Source organism: Oratosquilla oratoria, chromosome 15, assembly GCF_046742065.1.
Source record: "Oratosquilla oratoria isolate Oo_2021 chromosome 15, ASM4674206v1, whole genome shotgun sequence".
Classification (NCBI taxonomy): domain Eukaryota; kingdom Metazoa; phylum Arthropoda; class Malacostraca; order Stomatopoda; family Squillidae; genus Oratosquilla; species Oratosquilla oratoria.
Window position 1 is genome coordinate 30680091 of NC_134791.1, and position 21493 is coordinate 30701583.

At 39.5% G+C, this 21493-nt stretch overlaps 1 protein-coding gene across 2 annotated transcripts in view; it reads left to right on the top strand.

The window, feature by feature from the left end:
* Positions 1-21234, top strand: part of mus101 (mutagen-sensitive 101) — a 53390-nt gene extending 32156 nt beyond the window's left edge. For both annotated transcript variants that reach the window (XM_076198731.1, XM_076198732.1), the window contains exons 12-21: positions 3382-3596; positions 4060-4205; positions 5611-5858; positions 7134-7319; positions 9776-10735; positions 11002-11144; positions 12801-13154; positions 15320-15576; positions 16719-16922; positions 20118-21234. In XM_076198731.1, coding sequence (XP_076054846.1) covers positions 3382-3596; positions 4060-4205; positions 5611-5858; positions 7134-7319; positions 9776-10735; positions 11002-11144; positions 12801-13154; positions 15320-15576; positions 16719-16922; positions 20118-20160 — 2756 coding nt within the window. In that variant the 3' untranslated portion in view covers positions 20161-21234. The remainder of the gene's footprint in view (positions 1-3381; positions 3597-4059; positions 4206-5610; positions 5859-7133; positions 7320-9775; positions 10736-11001; positions 11145-12800; positions 13155-15319; positions 15577-16718; positions 16923-20117) is intronic.
* The last annotated feature ends 259 nt before the right edge of the window (positions 21235-21493 follow it).

Genomic DNA, 21493 nt, shown 5'->3' on the forward strand with positions numbered 1-21493 from the left:
AGGGGAGTGGAATGTATAGGAAATGGAATGGGTGGGAGTGGTTTCTATGCCTTTTTCTTTTTGGCTACCCCAATGTAGGGGGAAAAAGCCTTTGGCATATGTATGTATGTACTAAGGGCTTTCATCCTCCTTACAAGGGAGGTAGTCAAAGGCATAAATCCACTTCCACCCATTTCATCCCGACATACTCCACTTCCATTCACCACTCCCTCCCTCCCTCTTTTCTTGGCTCCTCCTGGATGAAAGGTCATCCACGCATGTCACCCACTAATCTAGGTCAGAAGCAATGCAGCAAGACACAGCACATCCACAGCAAGGAGAAGAAAAGAGAAGCTGGGGAGAAATCCCTTTGGGCTGCATCAAAATATCACTCATGCATACTCTCTCAACTCAATCCCCCACCCACTCCCTTCCATGCATCACAGCATCATCCATACATAACCATTCTCCATTCACCCCAATTTTTTGGCCTCTCCTGTCCTTCCTCAATAGACATTCCCCTCTTTCCTAATGTCCCTTTTACCCCATCCATCCATCTCGTCCTTGGTCACCTCATGTTCACTCCTTCCACCTCTGTCTTCCACACCTCTTTTACTAAGCTTTCTTCACTCATTCTTTCCATGTCTCCAAACCATCCCAATAGTCTTTCATCAACCCTATCTCTCAACTCCCTTTCCACCTCCATTCTCCTCCTCACCTCCTTGTTTCTCACTCTATCCAGCCTTATAATCCCTATCATACTTTCAAAGATTTTCTGTCATACTCTTCCCCATTTCGTGTCTGCTCTCTTTTTTGCCTCCTTTATCTTATGCTTTACTTCTCTTTTCTTTGTACCTCTCATATGATTCTCTTGTCCTATTTTGCAAACAATCTGTGAATGTTCATTTGTTCTCGTATACAACCTTTGCTTCATCATCCCACCACTCACAACCCCTCCTTCTATTTCCCCCCATCCTCCGTGTTCCACACACCATCTTTGCACACTTTGTGACTCTTTTCTTGAAACATTCCCATTCCTCCTCCACTCCTAGTTCTACTCTATTCTTCACTCCCTCCCACTCTTCTCTCAGCTTCTCAAGTACTCCTCCTTTCCTTTGTTATTTAAGCAGTTTACTCAAAGCACCTCTCTACCTTCTGTTCTTTTCCTCTTCCTCCATCTATTCTCCACACTCAACTTACCTTCCACCAAAAAATGATCTGATATTCCCCACTCTCTCCCCTAAGAACATGTACATCCAAAACTCTTCCTACTCTTCTCTTGATTACCACAATATAGTCCATTAAAGACCTCTTCCAATGGTATAGACATGTGAGGATGGAGCTTTTATTACTTGCACCTTGCAACTCATCCATACAAAAAGACATATACAGTTAATATCACAAAACAAACATTTCAAAACCAACCACCAAACCTCCTACACCATCAAACTCTTCAAGATAGCCCTACAAAGAAATCCCTCTCATGACAAACAAGAACCACACTATCCACAAATGTATTCAGGCCAGTATCCAGATTTGAAACCATATCAACACAGAATAGGTCTGGCTGTAAAAGCAAATTGACCCAGATGCAATCATCACAGAAGACACTGGACACCTAATCCTACACTGCTTTACTCTAGCTTTACCCAAACAATACAATATTTCTTCCTTTAGTCACTTGTGGGCCAATCTGATGGTTATTGCCAGTTACCTGGGAGCCATAAGTCTTATGCAAGAGAGACTTGAGGCATTGGATTGAATGATTAATTTGCTTATTTTATTCTGCATTGCTCCTCTACATCTACTTTTCTCTTCATCACTACATGGCACCCCAGGTACTTGACTTTCCATTTTCTCAAGTATCTCATTATTCATATTCACATTCAACACATTCTTCTCACACACTTTTCTTAGTTCCTAATTTGAAGTCCAGTTTGCTTTTTATTTTTTGGCTACCTCCCATATAAGGGGGAAAAAGCCTTTGGTATATATGGTATATATATGTATATATATAATATATATGTATATACATATATATATATATATATATATATACAAAATATAGGTATATGTATATACATACATACATACATATAAAAAGGCTTTGTCCCCCTTACAAGGGAGGTAGCCAAAAAGGGAAAGGCATAGAATAATTTCTACCCATTCCATCCCTGAATACAGTACACTCCACACCCCTCCACCCTCCCTCTTATCTGAGCACCTCCTGAATGATAGGTCATCTCTGCACCTTGTCCACTGCCCTGGGTCAGAAGCAGTGTCGCAAGACACAGCACATCCACAGCAAGGCCGCTTCATTAAATCGGCGACCCCCCCCTCTCCGCATAAAGGGGACGGGGAGAAATCCCTTCGGGCTGCGTCAAATTTTGCTCACACATACTACCTCACCCCCCATCCCCCGCCCATTCCACCTCATGCAATCACAACATCATCCATATACAACCATTCTCCATTCACCCCTGTCTTCTGTCCTCTCCCGTCCTTCCTCAACAGACATTCCCCTCTTCCCCAAAGCCCCCTTCACCCCTTCCATCCACCTCATCCTAGGACGTCCCCTCATGTTCACTCCCTCCACATCTGCCTTCCATACCTCTTTTACTAGTCTTTCTTCACTCATTCTTTCCATGTGTCCAAACCATCCTAATATTCTTTCATCAACCCTATCTCCCAACTCCTTTTCCACCCCTGTTCTCCTCCTCACCTCCTCATTTCTCACTCTATCTAGCCTAGTAACCCCCATCATACTTCTCAGACACCTCATCTCAAACACATTCAAACTCCTTCTCTCTTCTTCTCTTATGTTCCATGTTTCTGCCCTATACAGTGCTGTTGGCACAATCACTCCTTCATACAGTCTCCTCTTAGCATCCATTCCCAAATGTCTATTCCTCATTACACTTTTTAATCCACCAAGGCATTTACTCGCTTCTCTCAATCTACAGTCTACCTCCACCTTCACTCCACCTTTTCCTGCCACATTTGCACCCAAGTATCTAAAACTATCCACTTCCTCCAGTTGCTCTCCCTTAATGCTCACTTCCAGTCTACTGCCACTTTCACCCCTTGTACATCTCATCACCTTACTTTTACCCACATTTATCTTTAGCTTTCTTCTATCACATACTCTCCCAAACTCTGCCACCAACTTCCTCAATCCCTCCTCCGATCCTGCCACAAGTGCAGTGTTGTCCGCAAACAACAGCTGGCTCACCTCCCACTTTTCTCCATTTTTTTTTTCTTCTTAGTATTATCCTTAGTTTCTTGTCATATATATGTGTATATATATATATATATATATATATATATATATATATATATATATATATATATATTCTTCTTAGTGTTATCCTTAGTTTCTTGTCTTATATTTCTATATTTCAGGTAAACTCTTTACTGTGTCTGGTTACTCAAGAGAGCAATATGATGAATTTGTTGAGGTGATCACAGCCCATGAAGGTGAAATTGTGCCAGTGGACTACAGAGGAAAAGTTCATTACTCCTTAGCAAATATTGATTGCCAATGTTCATCAACTGTGCATCCACAGGCAATTGAGTACATATCTCACCTGTATTTGGAAGACTGCACAGAAAAAGAGGTTTGTTTATATATGCAGTGCTTTGATGATGACCCTTTGTTGTATTTCTTTGCATTAGCAAAACCAGGCTTCTTTCATGATAATAAAATGGATTAAAAGCAAGGTGCATGCCTTGGCTGGGTACTTCCTATGTGAGGGGGAAGAGATAGAGAGAAAATGGATTAATTGTGACATCATTTGTGTTCATGAATATTTCTTCATGCTTATTGATGTTGAGGAAAAGCTAAATGAGTTTGGTGACTGAATTTGGAAGTTACATGAGAGAAAAAAGTTATAGATGAATGTGTGCAAGCAAAGTCATATGATGTACAAAAAATGACGATGGTGGCAGATTATATGTGAGGATGAAGGGTGAGAGTCTTGGGGAAGGGGATAGTTTTAGGTAGATTCATCTGTGTAATGAAATACTGTATTGCCAAGATTGATGATAGCATGTGTTGTTAATTAAATGTATTTTAACCAGTTACTTCTGCCAGTGGAATATTATCACATGCCACACATGCTTAATGGTTCCCAAAAACCCCTGGATGGATGTGTGATAGCGGCCACAACTTACTCCGGAAAAACTAGGACCTTCCTTATGGCTTTGTCCTTGGGTCTGGGTGCATGGTAAGTCTCCATGTTTGTTATTCATTGTTGATTAAGAAATGTTTATACGGTGAATATTTGCTTTAACTTGACCATACCCCCTTATAAGAGGTAAGAGACCTTTTGGCAAATGCATATGCAACTGAATGAAATAGCCTGGCAGCATCCAGTGTAAAGGGTTAAGGACCACCTGGGTTAGGAGTTACTTATACATACACATACATATACCAAGGCTTTTTCCCCCTTCCAAGGGAGGTAGCCAAAAAGGGAAAGGCATAAAAACACTCCCACCCATTTCATCCCTAAATACACTCCACACCCCTCCCACCCTCCCTCTCATCTGAGCACCTCCTGGATGACGGGTCATCCCTGCACCCTGCCCACCGCCCTGGGTCAGAAGCAGTGTCGCAAGACACAGCACATCCACAGCAAGGCCGCTTCATTTAATCGGCGACCCCCCCTCTCCGTCCCCCCTTGCATATAAGGAGAGGATGGGGAGAAATCCCTTCGGGCTGCGTCAAAATTTACTCACACATACTACCCCACCCCCCGCCCATTCCTCCTCATGCAATCACAACATCATCCATATACAACCATTCTCCACTCACCTCTGTCTTCCGTCCTCTCCCTTCCTTCCTCAACAGACATTCCCCTCTTCCCCAAAGCCCCCTTCACCCCATCCATCCACCTCATCCTAGGATGTCCCCTCATGTTCACTCCCTCCACTTCTGCCTTCCATACCTCTTTTACTAGTCTTTCTTCACTCATTCTTTCCATGTGTCCAAACCATCCTAATATTCTTTCATCAACCCTCTCTCCCAAATCCTTTTTCACCCCTGTTCTCCTCCTCACCTCCTCATTTCTCACTCTATCCAGCCTAGTAACCCCCACCATACTTCTCAGACACCTCATCTCAAACACATTCAAACTCCTTCTCTCTTCTTCTCTTATGTTCCACGTTTCTGCCCCATACAGTGCTGTTGGCACAATCACTCCTTCATACAGTCTCCTCTTCGCATCCATTCCCAAATGTCTATTCCTCATTACACTCTTTAATCCACCAAGGCATTTACTCGCTTCTCTCAATCTACATGAGTTACTTATAATGAGTTAAAATCCTTTGCTACCAAAGAGGGCATTAATCTGTGGAACATACATACATACATATACCAAGGCTTTTTCCCCCTTACAAGGGGGGTAGCCAAAAAGAAAAAGGCATAAAATCATTATTATATTGCATCAGAAGAGGCAAGAATGTGAAGTGCCATCATATCAAGATGGGTTATGGATGGGTGCAACGTAGGTATATGCTTTAACCTGTCCATCCCTTTAAAAGGAGGAAAAGGCCTTTGTTTATGTATGTATACCTATTCATGCTAAAGTATTCATATTCAAACTAAGATATGTATTCCTATACTATTTGCAGTTACCAAGAAAGCTTTGCAAAGAAGGACAATCCAAAAAAGAATATTCGGTGTTCTACTCATTTGCTATGCCCTGTTCCTGAAGGGGACAAGTACAATGCAGCCATTAAATGGGGCATTCCAGCAGTTACATGCAGTTGGCTCCTGCAGTGTGCACAGTCCATGGAGAGAGTGTCAGAGACTGACTACAGGGTGGATGCACAGAAACAGGTTGAAGTTGATGCTAAGGCTGTTATGAGAACTTTAGTTGGTAAGAACCTATGTTCTTATTCTCATGCATACATACACACTTTTTCCTCTCTCTCTCTCTCTCTCTCTCTCTCTCTCTCTCTCTCTCTCTCTCTCTATATATATATATATATATATATATATATATATATATAAATAAATATATATATATATATATATATATATATATATATATATATCTAAAGTACTAATGCTCTTTCCCTTACTTTTTTCCTTCTGAAAATGACATTGTGTAGTGGTGTTTTGAGGAGAAATATTGGAGTATGCATTAACTGTAGAACACGAATATATACCTAGTAGGTTTTGGTTTAATTGATAATAAGTAATTTTATTTAACTGAAGAAGAGCTCCAGGGCTGAAGGAGGTGTTGATGAATCCATCTCTTCCAGTCTGAAGTTACCTAGTATGTTTGTAATGTAATGATGTATTTTGGACGTGAATGTAATTTACAAGAGATGTCAGATTGGTGGATAAGTATGAGATATAATTCTGTAAGGCTGTATGATATTACATTTTTTGGTTGTAAGAAATGTAAGGAATACTAAGATAGTTGAATAGTGAGGCTCATGTGAAAATAAAGGAATGTGGGAACACCTAAGAACTGGATCTTCCATATTGTAAGACACTTTAAGAAGTTTTAGGTCATTTAATTTGAAAAGTCTTTTAGAGTTAAATTTATAACTATTGTGGAGAACATCCACACTCAGAAAACAGAATTTTCCGCATAGAATATCAGATAGAAACAATAGGCAAATTTCAGTGCAAAGAAAATGGAAGGGAAAGACACACACACACACACACCAGAACCATATTACTCGAACATTATTATCCTACCACGTACGTTTCACAACACATCCATACAAACATGCATACACTTGCTCTCAAAACAGGCATTCCAAGATTAGCCCCCATAATTCCATATTCAACCTAACTCCCCCAGATGTCAGCCCATCCAAAACATTCCTCCTATAGCATGCAAGAACCACACAGATATGATTGCATTCAGGCCATCATTCAGATTTGAAACGATACCAACAGAGAATAGGTCTGTCCACAGAAACATAGTGCCCCAGATCCGAGCACCACACACAAGAAACAGAACAGCTCATCTTACGCTGCCTTACTCTACCCTTACCCAGACTACAAGATTTCTCTTTCATGTGTGACCTGTGGGTCAATCCAGTGTCCATTGCCAGTTCAGTTAACCGGGAGCCTTGGATCTCTTGCTAAAGATTGATTGATTGACTAAAATTTACACCCATCTTATTCCCAACAGAGAGATATCTGAGTTCCACAACTGTCAGGAAGGAAGACATAAACTTTGACAAGGCAGAGCATGGTCATGAAGAAGACTCGGTCCTTATTGCCCCAACACCTGTCAACAAGAAGATTCGAGCTGTTTACCAACAGCATGTCAATATAAGTGAAATCAAGACACCAGATGAAGAAACCATTAGAAGAAGTAAATTAATTATTTTAACTTTATTAATCTTATGGCTTTTTTTAGTGACACAGATTGTGAAATATATGGGTGTAAAACACATGTTTGATTTAAAAGTACATACATATACCAAGGGATTTTTCCTCCTTACAAGGGAGGTAGTCAAAGCCATAAATCCACTCCCACCATTTTGTCCCCACATACTCCACTCCAGTTTACTACCCCTACCTCCCTCTTTTCTTTGCTCCTTCTAGATAGCGGGTCATTCCTGCATCTCACCCATTGCCCTGGGTCAAGACACAGCACATCCACAGCAAGGCCACTTCCTTTAATCGGCAAACCCCCCTCCCCCCTCTCCATCCCTTCATGCAGAAAAAGAGAAGACAGGGAGAAATCCCTTTGGGGTGTGTCAAAATATCATTCACACCCTCCCACCCCCTCCCATGCATCACAGCATCATCCATACACAACCATTCTTCACTCACCCCTATCTTCTTTCTTCTCCCTGCCTTCCCCAACAGACATTGCCCTCTTTCCTAATGCCCCTTTCACCCCATCCATCCATCTCATCCTTGGTCACCCCCTCATGTTCACTCCATCCACCCCTGCCTTCCACAGCTCTTTTACTAATTTTTTTTCACTCATTCTTTCCATGCCTCCAAACCATCCCAATACTCTTTCATCAACCTCATCTCCCAACCCCCTTTCCACCCCCATTCTCCTCCTCACCTCATTTCTTGCTCTATCCAACCTAGTAACCCCCCCTCATACTTCTCTGGCATTTAATCTCAAACACATTTAAACTCTTATGTTCCATGTTTCTGCCCCATACAATGCTGGTGTCACAATCACCCCTTCATACAATCTTCTCATAGCATCCATTCCCAAATGTCTATTTCATATTACACTTTTTAATCCCCAAGGCATTTACTTGCTTCTCTCAATCTGCATTCTACCTTCACCTCCATTCCTTCCTTTCCTACCACATTGTAAGTACAGCTGACACTTAGTCTTTGAATTAGACTTAAGATCTGTCTGATTTGACAACAAAGTTCCTTCACTGTCACTGCCATTGCCACTGCCACTACCCCTAGGTTATTTCACTCTAGGAAAGCTAGGAACCAGCTCTTACCACCCACATCCTTCTCTTAGCTAGTGACCTAGAAACAGGCCCACACAAATACAGTAGATAATAGATACATAGTTTGATCACATATCATTAGGGATATAGTAAGAGTTTGATGTATATCTATTAAGATGAGCAATGATAATGGGTTTTGGATGGATGCATTCTTTGACATATCCGTACCCCTTATAAGTGGGAAAAGGCTCTTTGGTGTATGTATACATGTATGAAAGATTTTTTCAGATTTAGATGACCCGTCATCCAGGAGGTGCTCAGATGAGAGGAAGGGTGTGGAGTGTATGTAGGGATGAAATGGGTGGGAGTGTTTTTATGCCTTTCCCTTTTTGGCTACCTCCCTTGTAAGGGGGAAAAAGCCTTGGTATATGTATGTATGTATTGGTAGAATGTAGATTGAGAGAAGCGAGTAAATGCCTTGGTGGATTAAAAAGTGTAATGAGGAATAGACATTTGGGAGTGGAGGCTAAAAGGAGACTGTATGAAGGAGTGATTGTGCCAACAGCACTGCATGGGGCAGAAACATGGAACATGAGAGAGTAAGAGAGAAGGAGTTTGAATGTGTTTGAGATGAGGTGTCTGAGAAGTACGATGGGGGTTACTAGGCTAGATAGAGTGAGAAATGAGGAGGTGAGGAGGAGAACGGGTGGAAAGGGAGTTGGGAGATAGGGTTGATGAAAGAATATTAGGATGGTTTGGACACATGGAAAGAATGAGTTAAGAAAGACTAGTAAAAGAGGTATGGAAGGCAGATGTGGAGGGAGTGAACATGAAGGGACGTCCTAGGATGAGGTGGATGGATGGGGTAAAGGGGGCTTTGGGGAAGAGGGGAATGTCTGTTGAGGAAGGATGGGAGAGGACAGAAGACAGGTGAATGGAGAATGGTTGTATATGGATGATGTTGTGACACATGAGGTGAAATGTGTGGGGGGGATGGGGGGTGAGGTAGTATATGTGAGCAAAATTTTACACAGCCCAAAGGGATTTCTCCCTGTCTTCTCCTTTTATGCATGGGGGGACGGAGAGGGGGGGGTCGCCGATTTAATGAAGTGGCCTTGCTGTGGATGTGCTGTGTCTTGCGACACTGCTTCTGACCCAGGGCAGTGGACAAGGTGCAGGAATGACCCGTCATCCAGGAGGTGCTAAGATAAGAGGGAGGGTGGAGGGGTGTAGAGTGTTTTCATGGATGGAATGGGTGGGAATGATTTTATGCCTTTTCCTTTTTGGCTACCTCCCTTGTAAAGGGGAAAAAGCCTTGGTATATGTATGTATACATGTATAAAAGATTTTTTCAGATTGTATTGATATTTGTACACGAATGTATTTTCTTTTCCAGTGTATCCAACCCCGGGTAGAAAAAGAAGTAGTATAGACAGTTTAGATGGTTTACCAACTCCTGATACACCGTATGGCCAAACTTGGTATCCCAATCCTGATGCACGGACAAGAAAAGCCTTTAAACGGATGCTCGACGACCTGTCTGATAACGATGCTTCAGAGGACGACAAAGAACAGCAGAACACGCCTATGGAAACGTATTATAAGAAATTTGCTGCTAATTTAAGGGAATTCAATGCAAGAAAAAAAGTTAAAGAGGTTACACCAACATTTGATAAAGAAAATACAGAAAACCCCTCAGAGAATAAACAAGTTGCAGCAGATGTTCATGGTCCCTTAACAGGAGTGGTTACGTATGTATGTAAAAAGATTCCTGAAACCCAACAAAAGTCTATTTATCAAACAGTTACCAAATTAGGAGGTGATTACCGATGGACGTACGATCACACAGTCACCCATTTCATTTTCCAAGGTCGAAGCAATGATACAAACCGTGAGTTCCGTGTAGCAAGAGAAGATGGAAAAATTATTGTCTCGCCAGAATGGGTGTGGATGTGCAGAGATGAAAATAACAAAATTGATGAAGAATTGTTCCCTCACACACACAATCCAAAAATGACTTTGTCCATACTCAGTGCAAAGGCAACCCCTACGTCTTCGAGAAGAGGACACAAAAGGAAAATTGGTACGAATGCATCCACAAGAAAAATCGAAGACACGCTTGGGGAGTCTGAGCACGTCATGCAAGTAGATGATACTGTTGAAGTGCCAGAAGAGGCAACGCAGAAGGGCGCTGAAGAGGAGGAAGAAGAGAAGGCAGCACTGTCAAAACAGTTGGAGGAACTGGAGGCACTTGCAACAGTGACTGGATCTGGTCGAAAATCATCTGGTAAATCATGGAGTAAATCAATGTTAGAAAGACCAAGACACACCCCAACAAAACCAGCAAACATTGCAGGTGAGTAAACAGTTTTCTTTAGTGTATTCTTACCTCTCTGTCTTTCCTGTTTTGTCTCATTTCTCTCTCTCTCTCTCTGCTAAAATGAAAAGGGCAGTGATTGGGTTTCGGATGAGTGTGGGGTAGATACATGATTTTACTTGTGATTTGACTTGGCTGTTTTACGTATAATGAGGAACAGCCCCATGGTGTGTACATGCTTTTTTTCCCTTTTATCTGAACTGGTGTTGATTTAGATGTTTTTTCACATTTTATTTCCTAACAAGACCCTCAAGACACCTGTGCAGAATCACAGAACACAGCCATTACCTGGGATGATCCTCAAGAACGAGAAGCAAGAATGAAACTGAAGGGTCAGCTTACTAGAGATACACAAGAAATCCTAGAGCTGAAGGAAAAGGAAAATCAGGTGAGGAATTCTGTGTACAACTACATGTATAAACATACTAAAGGACCTTTTTCCCTTCATAAGGAAGGTGGCTAGGTCAAATCATACATCCAACCCAGAGCCATCCTACAACCATTAAAAACCCACTCATAGTCCCTTTCATCTCAACAGCTCATCAATGAAAGTTCATTCCTGTCTTCCTCCACCTAGCTGAATCTGCTTTTCCTCTACTACTTCATCATCCACACACAATCATTCTCCATTCACCTCTATCTTCCTCCCTTGATGAAAGAGTATTGGGATGGTTTGGATACATAGAATGAGTGAAGAAAGATTAGTAAAAGAGGTGTGGAAGGCAGAGGTGGAGGGAATGAGGGGGCAACCAAGGATGAGATGGATAGATGGGGTAACAGTGGCATTGGGAAAGAGGGTGTCTGTTGAGGAAGGAAGGGAGAAGACAGAAGATAGGGGTGAGTGAAGAATGATTGTGTATGGATGATGCTGTGATGCATGGAAGGGAGTGGGGGATGAGGGAGTATGGGTGAATGATATTTTGACACAGTCCAAAGGGATTTCTCCCTGTCTACTCTTTTTTTTTCTGTATGAGGGGATGGAAAGGCAGAGGGGTTACTGATTAAATGAAGCAGCCTTTCTGTGTTTTCCTGCAGTGCTTCTGACCCAGGGCAGTGGGCAAGGTGCAGGGATGACCTGTTATCCAGGAGGAGCCAAAATAAGAGGGAGGGAGGGGTGGTGAATGGGAGTGAAAGTATGCCTTTTGACTTTGGCTACCTCCCTTGTAACCGGGAAAAAGCCCTTGGTATATGTATGTTCCTTTTGCACAACAAACATTCCTCTTGCATCCAGTGCACTCTTTACCTTGTCCATCCACATTATTCTTAGTTTTCCTTTCAAGTTTATTTTATCCATTTCTGCTGTCCACACTTAATCTTTCCTCACTCATTCTTTCCACATGCCCAAACTACCTCGGTTCTCTTTGATCTGCTCTATATAATGCTGTGGGTGCTATTACTACCTTGTACATCTTTGCATGTATCCCCAGATATCTACTTCTCATAGCATATTTTATCCCCTCCAATATTTACTTGCCTCCTTTGTGCTGTAATTCACCTCCACCTCTGCTGCTCCATTCACTACCACATGCTGCCTTAAATACTTGAAACTCTCCACATCCTGTAGCTTTCCATCTTTCAAAGTCTACCATTATTACTCCTCACATATCTCATCACCTTGCTTTTGCCCACATTTATTCTCAATGCCTCCTGTGTGCTGTAATTCACCTCCACCTCTGCTGCTCCATTCACATCCACATGCTACCCTAAATACTTAAAACTCTCCACATCATGTAGCCTTCCATCCTTCAAAGTCTACTATTATTACTCCTCACATATCTCACCACCTTGCTTTTGCCCACATTTATTCTCAACTTTATCTTCTCACACTTCCCTTCAAATTCTACTACCAGCATCTTCAGTCTCTCCTCAGAATCAGCCACAAGCACAGCATCATCTGCAAACAACAACTAGCTTATGTTCCATTTCCCTTCTCTCTTACTCTTCAGCTGTAAAGTAAATCATTAAAGGAAAAGGGAGTAAAGATGTCCAATTTTCTTAGTTCTGTGTCAGTTTTTTAAACTTTTTTTTTTTTTTCTACCTTTAGAAGGCAATGACCAGCGAGTACAAAGAAAATGGAAATGGTGTGGAGGATGACCCTGACATGGATGTTACTCAAGAATATCAAGATCAAGAAAAGGAAGATCCTCCCAGAAAGCCACAGAAGCACATCTTCATCCTTTCAGGCATGACAGACAATGAAAGGATTCATTACACAAAAATTATTGAGGACTTAGGTGGGGAAGTAAGTCAGGCCCCTGCCTTTGATCCTCTTGGGACACATATTATTACAGCAAAGCCATCACGCTCAGAGAAGCACCTTGGAGCAATAGCTGCCGGAAAATGGATCTTGTGCCCCAGATATCTGCAAGCTTGCATTGAAGAGCATAAATTTGTAAAGGTAAATATGTATATTATTAGAGGACGAGGAAGGATTGCAAGGTAAATAAACTGGTGGGGTAATGTTGTGGATGTGTTGTATCTTGCTGCATTTCATCTAACCCAGACAGTGGGTAGAAGACAGCCAGAACTTTTTATCCATGAGGATCTAAGATAAAGGGGAAACAAGTAGGTGACAGATAGGAGAGGGAGAGACCAATGTTAGGTACCTGCATGTGGTAGCCCTGCAAGACAGACAGCAAAACTGCCCATTTTCAAAACCTGTCAACCCTTTCACCTCCATTAGGAGGGGGCTGGTATCTGGTCTCCAGACTTGGTCCAAGATCTCTCCTTATCAACTTCAACTGTATTTCTTACACTTTTTTTATACATGGAGAGCTGACAACTGACAACTATTCTTCTCTCCCTACCACTTTGAGTCAGTAATATGGATACAGCCCCACACTGATACAAAACGGACAATAGTCCAAAGTTTATTCCTGGAGAGATCTCTGGGAGGTTCCAAAGACCATTGCCAGCTGCTGTTGGGCTGCGGATTTTCCATATTGTGAAAGCTGAGGCAACAATAGGGGAAGAACTCCTTAGTATGTAAGTAGATATGAGGCCCCGCATAGAGAAGTGTCCCATGCAACACAATGGCCGGTTTTGAGTTACGCACATATAACACTATTTTGCGCAGGCCGAGCGAGCATGAGGTTTTACCACTTTGTTTTAGGAGCATTTCGACCATATTGCAGGTCACATTTTGTCCTTTCCGACATGCTCAGATTGAAGTAGAAGGGCCAAAATAGTGTTGTATGTGCATAACTCAAAACCGGCCATTGTGTCACATGGGACACTTCTCCATGCGGGGCCTCATATGATAGCAAGAATAATGTTGTGGAGGACACCAGAAGGACAAAGGGAGAAACCAGGTAGAAGGTATTAGATATCTGTGAAAGTGAGGAAAAGAATATATGTGAAGTATGACACTTCAGCAGTACAGATCTAGTTAAATTCTAAATATTGGTAGTCTGGATAAATGTTGAAATACACATTGGGTAAAAAGGAAAAGTTATAAATTACATGTCAATATAATAAGGAAGACATGTTTTATAATACCTGATTGCTCTTTACATTATTTATTTTATCTCTTAATATTACAAAGGATTACAAAGGCGGAGCATGCCGACAGGAGACCTTTTGATCCATATCTAGGTCGGATGAAAAAAAAAATCATAATAATAAAATAACAAACAAAAACTATAATAAGGCAAATAACAAATAAAAAACATAAACAAATGCATAGGTATAGTTAAAATAACAAACAAACAGGTAAATAGCAAACAATAAACCGACATATAACCAATAATAATTGAAAATCAGACAGACAAACGATAACAAAACAAAAACAAATAATATAAGATAAATTATAATCATTACAGCATCTTACTTAGGTATTTATCTAAATGATTCTTAAAGCTTCGAACTGAACTACATTGCACTACCTGTGCAGGAAGTTTATTCCATTCATTAACTACACGGTTGGCAAAGTTGTTTCTACCTACTTCCAAATTGAATCTATTTCCGGACAGTTTGAGACCATTGTTTCTTGTCTGATTCTCATTCAATGTGAAAATTTTGTCACTTTTGATGTTGTCAATTCCCTTTAAAATCTTAAAGACCTGTATCAAGTCACCTCTGAGTCTACGTTTTTTTAGGGAAAACAGATTCATGTGCTTTAGTCGATTTTCGTATGATTTATTTTTTATATTTGGAATCAGTTTTGTGGCTCGCCGTTGTACTTTTTCCAGTCTGTCAATGTCTTTAATGAGATTCGGTGACCATACGGAAACAGCATATTCCAAATGTGGACGAACTAACGATTTATATAGCTTGTTAATGAGTGATGGACTTTTGAAATCAAAAGATCGCGCAATCAGTCCCAGAATCTTATTTGCTTTCTCAGAGGCTGAAATACATTGCTTGGATGATTTGAGGTCGTTACTGATAATTACGCCGAGATCTTTTTCACTATCCACTTTTGTTAATGAATTTCCAAATAACTTGTAATCGTACTTACTGTTATTTTTACCTATGTGCATTACCTTGCATTTACTTGTGTTAAATTTCATTAGCCACTTTTCAGACCATTGCTGTAATTGATCTAAATCTTTTTTATCTCAGGAGGATGAATATGAATGGGGAAATCCCAAAAGTTTAGGCAATAACTGTTGGCCAGAAGACAGCATAGAGGCTAAACTCTCAGCCGCTGCATATCGATGGCGTGTCAAACTACAGCAATGTGCCAACAAACATAATGAGAGGGAATCGGGAGTAGGAGCCTTCACGGACATGAAAGCTGTGATTTATTCCAGCAAAGGAAGAATAGCTTCTTTAAAAAGACTAATTGAAGCAGGCGGAGGTGAAGTTCTCATGACAAAGTATGTATGCACTGTTGTAATTTTTTTTTTTTTTTTAATTATTATTATTATTATTATTATTATTATAAAAAAATAATAAAAAATACATACATATGTATGTATGTATTTTTTTTTTTTCTTCTGTGCAGGGCTGGCATACACAAAATCTCATTATAATTCCTCTTCTCCTCCTCCTCCTCCTCCTCCCTGTATGTGGTTACTGTCTGTATAAGATTTATGCTGAGATGGTTTGGACATATAGAAAGAATGAGTGTGGAAAGCAGTATTTGATGGAACCAAGAATGAGATGGATGTACAGGGTAAAAGGGGCATTGGAATGCCTCTTGAGCAGGGAAGAGAGGGTCAAAGACAGGAGTAAATGGAGAAAGACAAAGGAATGTTGTTGTCAAAAGAGATGTTCTTGTCTGCTCTGTAACTTTTTCAAGTGTATGAGGTTGGGCTAGTGATTGTGTAATGAAGTGGTGTGGATAAATCAATTCCAGCTGGCCTTCCCTGCTGTCAAGGCACTGTTTCATTGTATTGCTTTTGACTTAAGCAGTGCATTTGGGGACAGGAATGAAAGGTGGAAAAGTGTCATTGGGAAGAGAGTTCAGAGCCTTCCTGTTGAAGGAGAGAAAGAGCATACTGGTTGGTTCTTGCAAAAGGTATTGCACACAAAAGGGATAAGACATTTCAGATGATCTTACATTGTGTGGTTCCCTAAGGTAGGGAAGAATAGTAACCGAATCTTCTCTCAACACAAATCTACAACATGATTCAATTCGGTTTAACATTGTGAAACTCCCCCTATCATGAGGCTAGGACAGTACCCCTCATAGAGAACTATGTAGCATGGAATTTAATGAAACGTGCCCTTGGTTCAACTCGCCAATAGCAGGGTTTGAACTGCCATCACCTTGCAAATAGTGACAGCCCTAACCCTCTCAGCCAGCAAATATCTTACAACATACTTTCTTTATTCTAACCTACTCTATTATCTAATCCAGACTAATCTTTTACTCTTCTCCATCATATTGTCAGCCATTGCCTGATTGGATACCTCCTTTCATAATAGTATTATATTGCATTCAAAGTTGCGAAAAATATGATATAATATATGATTTGCATTTTCCAGGTATTGATTATTTTAATTTTTTCAACAGACCACCATATGAAAACATCACTGAAATTACACATTGTTTTGTGGAACAGAATATAGTAGAAAAGATTGATCTGGCTGTCTTTGCATCACATGGGATTCCGTGCATCATGCCTATCTACCTTAATAATTATCTTGTAGAAAACCCACCACCAAAGAAGGAGAACAGCTGCATTCCTGAATATATGAAAGTCCTTGCAAATATGAGGTAACATTTTATGGATCAGTTACTATACATGAACAATTGGAAAAATGTACACAGGTGCACATTATTACCTAGTTGTATTATACGGGAAGGGAGCTATGCTCATGGTGACCCGTCTTTGTATCTCTCAGCATGCAAATGCACATGTGCACACTCGCATACATGCACACACACCTACACACACATACATACACACACTTACATATGGGTTGTGTATGTTGAGTGGTACGTGTTTCTACTGCCCAAATCATGTGCCTGCCTCTGACTGAAATTTGTACAATTTCTCATTTGCCTTTGCTCTCTTCACTTAGTTTTTGGTTCAAATCCTGCAATTCTCCCTGATTCCCAACAGTGACTATTACCTGCCCCAACAGTCCAAGCACATAGAGTAAAAGTGACAGTTTGGGCTGTAGCTACTCAGTGTCTCCTGTCGTAGGCTCCTTACCTTTTTTCACCGTGAGGTATTTAATGTTTGGAGTAAAGGTTATGTGTGTGTCAAATGCAAGGCCAAATATTTTTAAGGTTTCATTTAATGGGAGAGATTGACCATTTAATTCACTCCCCCTGTAAGGTACAAATCAGTTAATGAACAATGTGAACCATTTTTGTCTCTGTTAATGAACAATACTTCAGGGTAAGAACATACTCATTCTCCTGTACACACAACCCCACCAGTTCAGCAGTGATTTGGTGCATTTGCCATAATTATTTTGGTTAGCGAACATTTTGGTTTATGAACAGAGTCACAGAACAGATTAAGTTCATTATCCGAGGTTCCATTGTATTTGGATGGTGTTCTCAGTTCCCAATGTGTATACCAAAATTCTTTTGAAAACCTAATAAAGAATAAAGCTCCTCCCCACCCTTTTTCTTTTTATACTAATGGTGTGCATCAATCATTTTACTGCTTGCTCACTGCATCATGAGTTTTTTTTTCCACTGAGTTAATCTGACCAATGGGAGTGTCTTGGATTTATGATAGTCAGGAGTAAATAATGCCACAAATTTCATAGGGAACCCAAACATTCTGTTTTGTTTATCAACCATAGTTCTAGATTATTGAGGTAAATTTGTGTTTTGGTCATCTGCATTTACAAAGGATGTGTGTGATTTGAATGTATGCCTTGATTTGACCAACCTCCATATAAAGGGGAGAAGGCCCTTCACTATGTATGTATATATCACTGATGAAAAATATAGTAACACACTAAAAAATCACAACTAACACAACAGTTGGAGCAAAAGAAAAGACTGGAGACAGGAAGTCTATATATTTCAACTGCTAACACAGTCCTCTTCAGTGACTTCTGAAGAGGACAGCAGTTAGCCATGTAAATATAGACTCCCTGTCTCCAGTCTTTTCTTCTGTTCTGTTGTGGTATGTATGAATGTATGTATTTACCTAGTTGTAGTACATGGGGTTGGAGCTGTACTCATAGAATCATGTCTTTTTATCTCCACTTATCAAGAGAAGAGGGAGGGAAGGGTGGTGAATGGGAGTGGAGTAAATGGGGATGAAATGTGTGGCAGTGGATTTATACCTTTGATTTTGGCTACCTCCTTTGTAAGGGGGGGGGAACCCTTGATATATGTATGTATGTATCAAACTTTGCCATAGATTTGTTTATGTTGTTGGCTTGGATTATAATTTCTACCAGTTTGTTTCACAAATCTAGGTATCTTTGTTAAAAACTATACTTCTAAATATCTTTAAGCTATCTTGCTTTTTTAATGTTTTATTATGAACATTTGTTGGTCTTTCGTATACCAGCAGGTCCTCTCAGTCCATTTTTTCTGTGCCTTTTCCTGATTTAGATATTATCTCATCACTTTTCTCTCATTATTATCCTAATGTGGGAAGTCCCATTTCTCTCAGTCTTTCCTTTTGATTTCTATTTTTCTTTAGGTGTGATAACCACAAAATACATCTACATATTCCAGTCTGAATTGAATCAGACTCAGTTATTTTTGTCATTATCATCATCTATGTAATGAAATGTCAATCTTGTATTCTTCAACACCTTGTTAGTCACTCCTGTTTTCTCTTTCTATGACATTCTGGCAAAAAATCATTCCTAATTGATTCTGTTTAACATTGCTAACCTATCAGGAGGCTAAGACAATGCCCCTTACAGAGGATTTTGTAGAGAGGAATTTAATGAACCATACCCCAGGTCCAACTTCCCTCAGGCAGGGACTGGTTCCTCGTCCGTAATTCAGTTGATTTCTATCCCTAATTAAAGTCCGTAAATCCTTTTCCTCCTCTGCTTTTGTTATTAATTCCTTTCTCATCAGTTTTATTTTACTTTGAAGCTCATTTTCCACTCCTGAATCCCTTCCTTTATCTTACGACCTTATCTAAGTCTTCCTGTAGCAGTTTTTAATCCTCAATATTTTTCATTTTCTTTATGATCCTAGCATCATCCACAAATAACATTGTATGGCTGTGTATTTCATTCATCATATTTATATACAGTAGAAATTTTACAGGTGCCAGAACTGAGCCCTTTGCCCCTTTAATCACTTCTCTCCAGTGCAACTTTTCATCTCTCTCTCTCTCTCTATCTCTCTCCCCATTGTTCTTTTATATCTGTTACATGTTAACAAGTCTTTTACTCAATCCATTGTGTCCCTTTTAAGGCCTCCTATTTATGTCTATATATGTGAGAACCTAGATGTTTGGTCAAGGTTTTGGGGAGAGAGGTCATATATCGATAGGTTAATAAGATTGCCAAGGAATAATACATACATATGTATATGTATGTATTATTCCTTGGGAAATTGACAGTTCAGTCTGTCCATGCATGTAACAAGGACATTGAGGTCTTGGAAAGCTTCATATACCTTGGCAGTGTATTACATAATAGTGGAGGGTCATGTCAGGAAGTACTTCAGAAGATTGGCATTGTCCAAGGTCTTATGGACTCACTCAGCCAAAGTATATGGCATTATCAATATCTCTGCAGGAGGACTGAGATCATATTCTCCAAGTCACTTGTACTCTGTGTCTTGCTGTATGGCTGTTAGTCATAGACACTGAATGCTGACTGGGGGAGTAATCTTGATGTCTTTGGTATCAATTGCCTTGGTATATAGATAGATTATAACTTGCATCATATCAGTGTTTGTTATATAACTTAGTGTAAGAATGGTCCATATCAGCAATTTCCATATTTATAAGCCATTATTTTTTAACAGCTCTGCTGAATATCCAAAACCAGTGAGAACTACAACAAGATGAAAGGTAAAAAAGTTAGATCACTAAGCTAAGATAAAAAGGAAAGCAAATGAATATTGGATATGTGTGGGATGGATGCGAGTGCATGCCTTGGCTAGCTACATCCCTTGTAAGGGAGTGGAGGCTTATTGTATATATAGAATTAAGGTAAAAGGATAAAAATTTTACAAGTTATTTCACACACATTAACCTCATGAAATTTTTAGATTTTTGTAATCAAATATTTTAATACACAGGAAATGTATTTTGCTCTTTCTGTGTGGAGGTGTGGGTTTTTATCAAAATGTATCTAATTGTAATATACAAAATAGCCAACCTTATAAGGGGGAAAGGGCCCTTTGGTATATGTATTTATGTAATATACAGGAAGTTTGATATCCTGTTTTGGTCTTCTGCATGAGTTTTTCTTTTTATTTTCTCTCTCTCTCTCTCTCTCTCTCTCTCTTTCCCTTCTTTGTTGGGTGCACAGATGTCATAATCAGAAGCATGCTGGTTTCATTCTCTGAATTGTGGGTTTGAATCCCAGCAGTGACTCATACCTGCCCAAACCGTTCAAGCACACAGGGTAAAGGCAATGGCTTTGGCCAGAGCTACATGCCTATGCTATAAGCTCTTCACATTCTTTGTTGAAAAATAGAAGATTTGTATTTATTTTATTTATTTTTATTTGTTTATTTTGTCATTATTTATTATTTTATTTATTTATTTTTATTTATTTAATTTATATATGTATTTATTATTATTATTATTATTTTTTTTTAAGTACTTCTTAACTATCTCATACTGGATTTGGTGATAGGATATTTCCTAGAGTTATTCCAACTCTTTCATTGGTTGGGGGGATGGGGTATTTTTGAGTTTAATGGTTTGTATTTTCTATTTATTTAATTTTTCTTCTTTTGTTTCATCTTTTTTATGATAAATGCAGAGCTGGATATGTTACTGCTGGACAGGTAGTGCGTTACCAAAAAATCTGGGGTCCATTTCCATCAATGTGTTACAATTTTAATTTCTTTAGAGCAGTCTGCATTGTACACATACACAGTAATGCAGACCACTCTAAGGAAATTTTATATATATATATATATTTATATATATATATATATATATATATATATATATATATATATATATATATATATATATATTTATATATATATATTATAAATATATATATATATATATACATATATATATATATATATATATATATATATATATACATATATACACATACGAAGTAATGCAGACCACTCTAAGGAAATTAAAATCTGTAATGCATTGATGGAAATGCATGCCCAGCTTTGGCTACATAAATATATATATATACTGTATA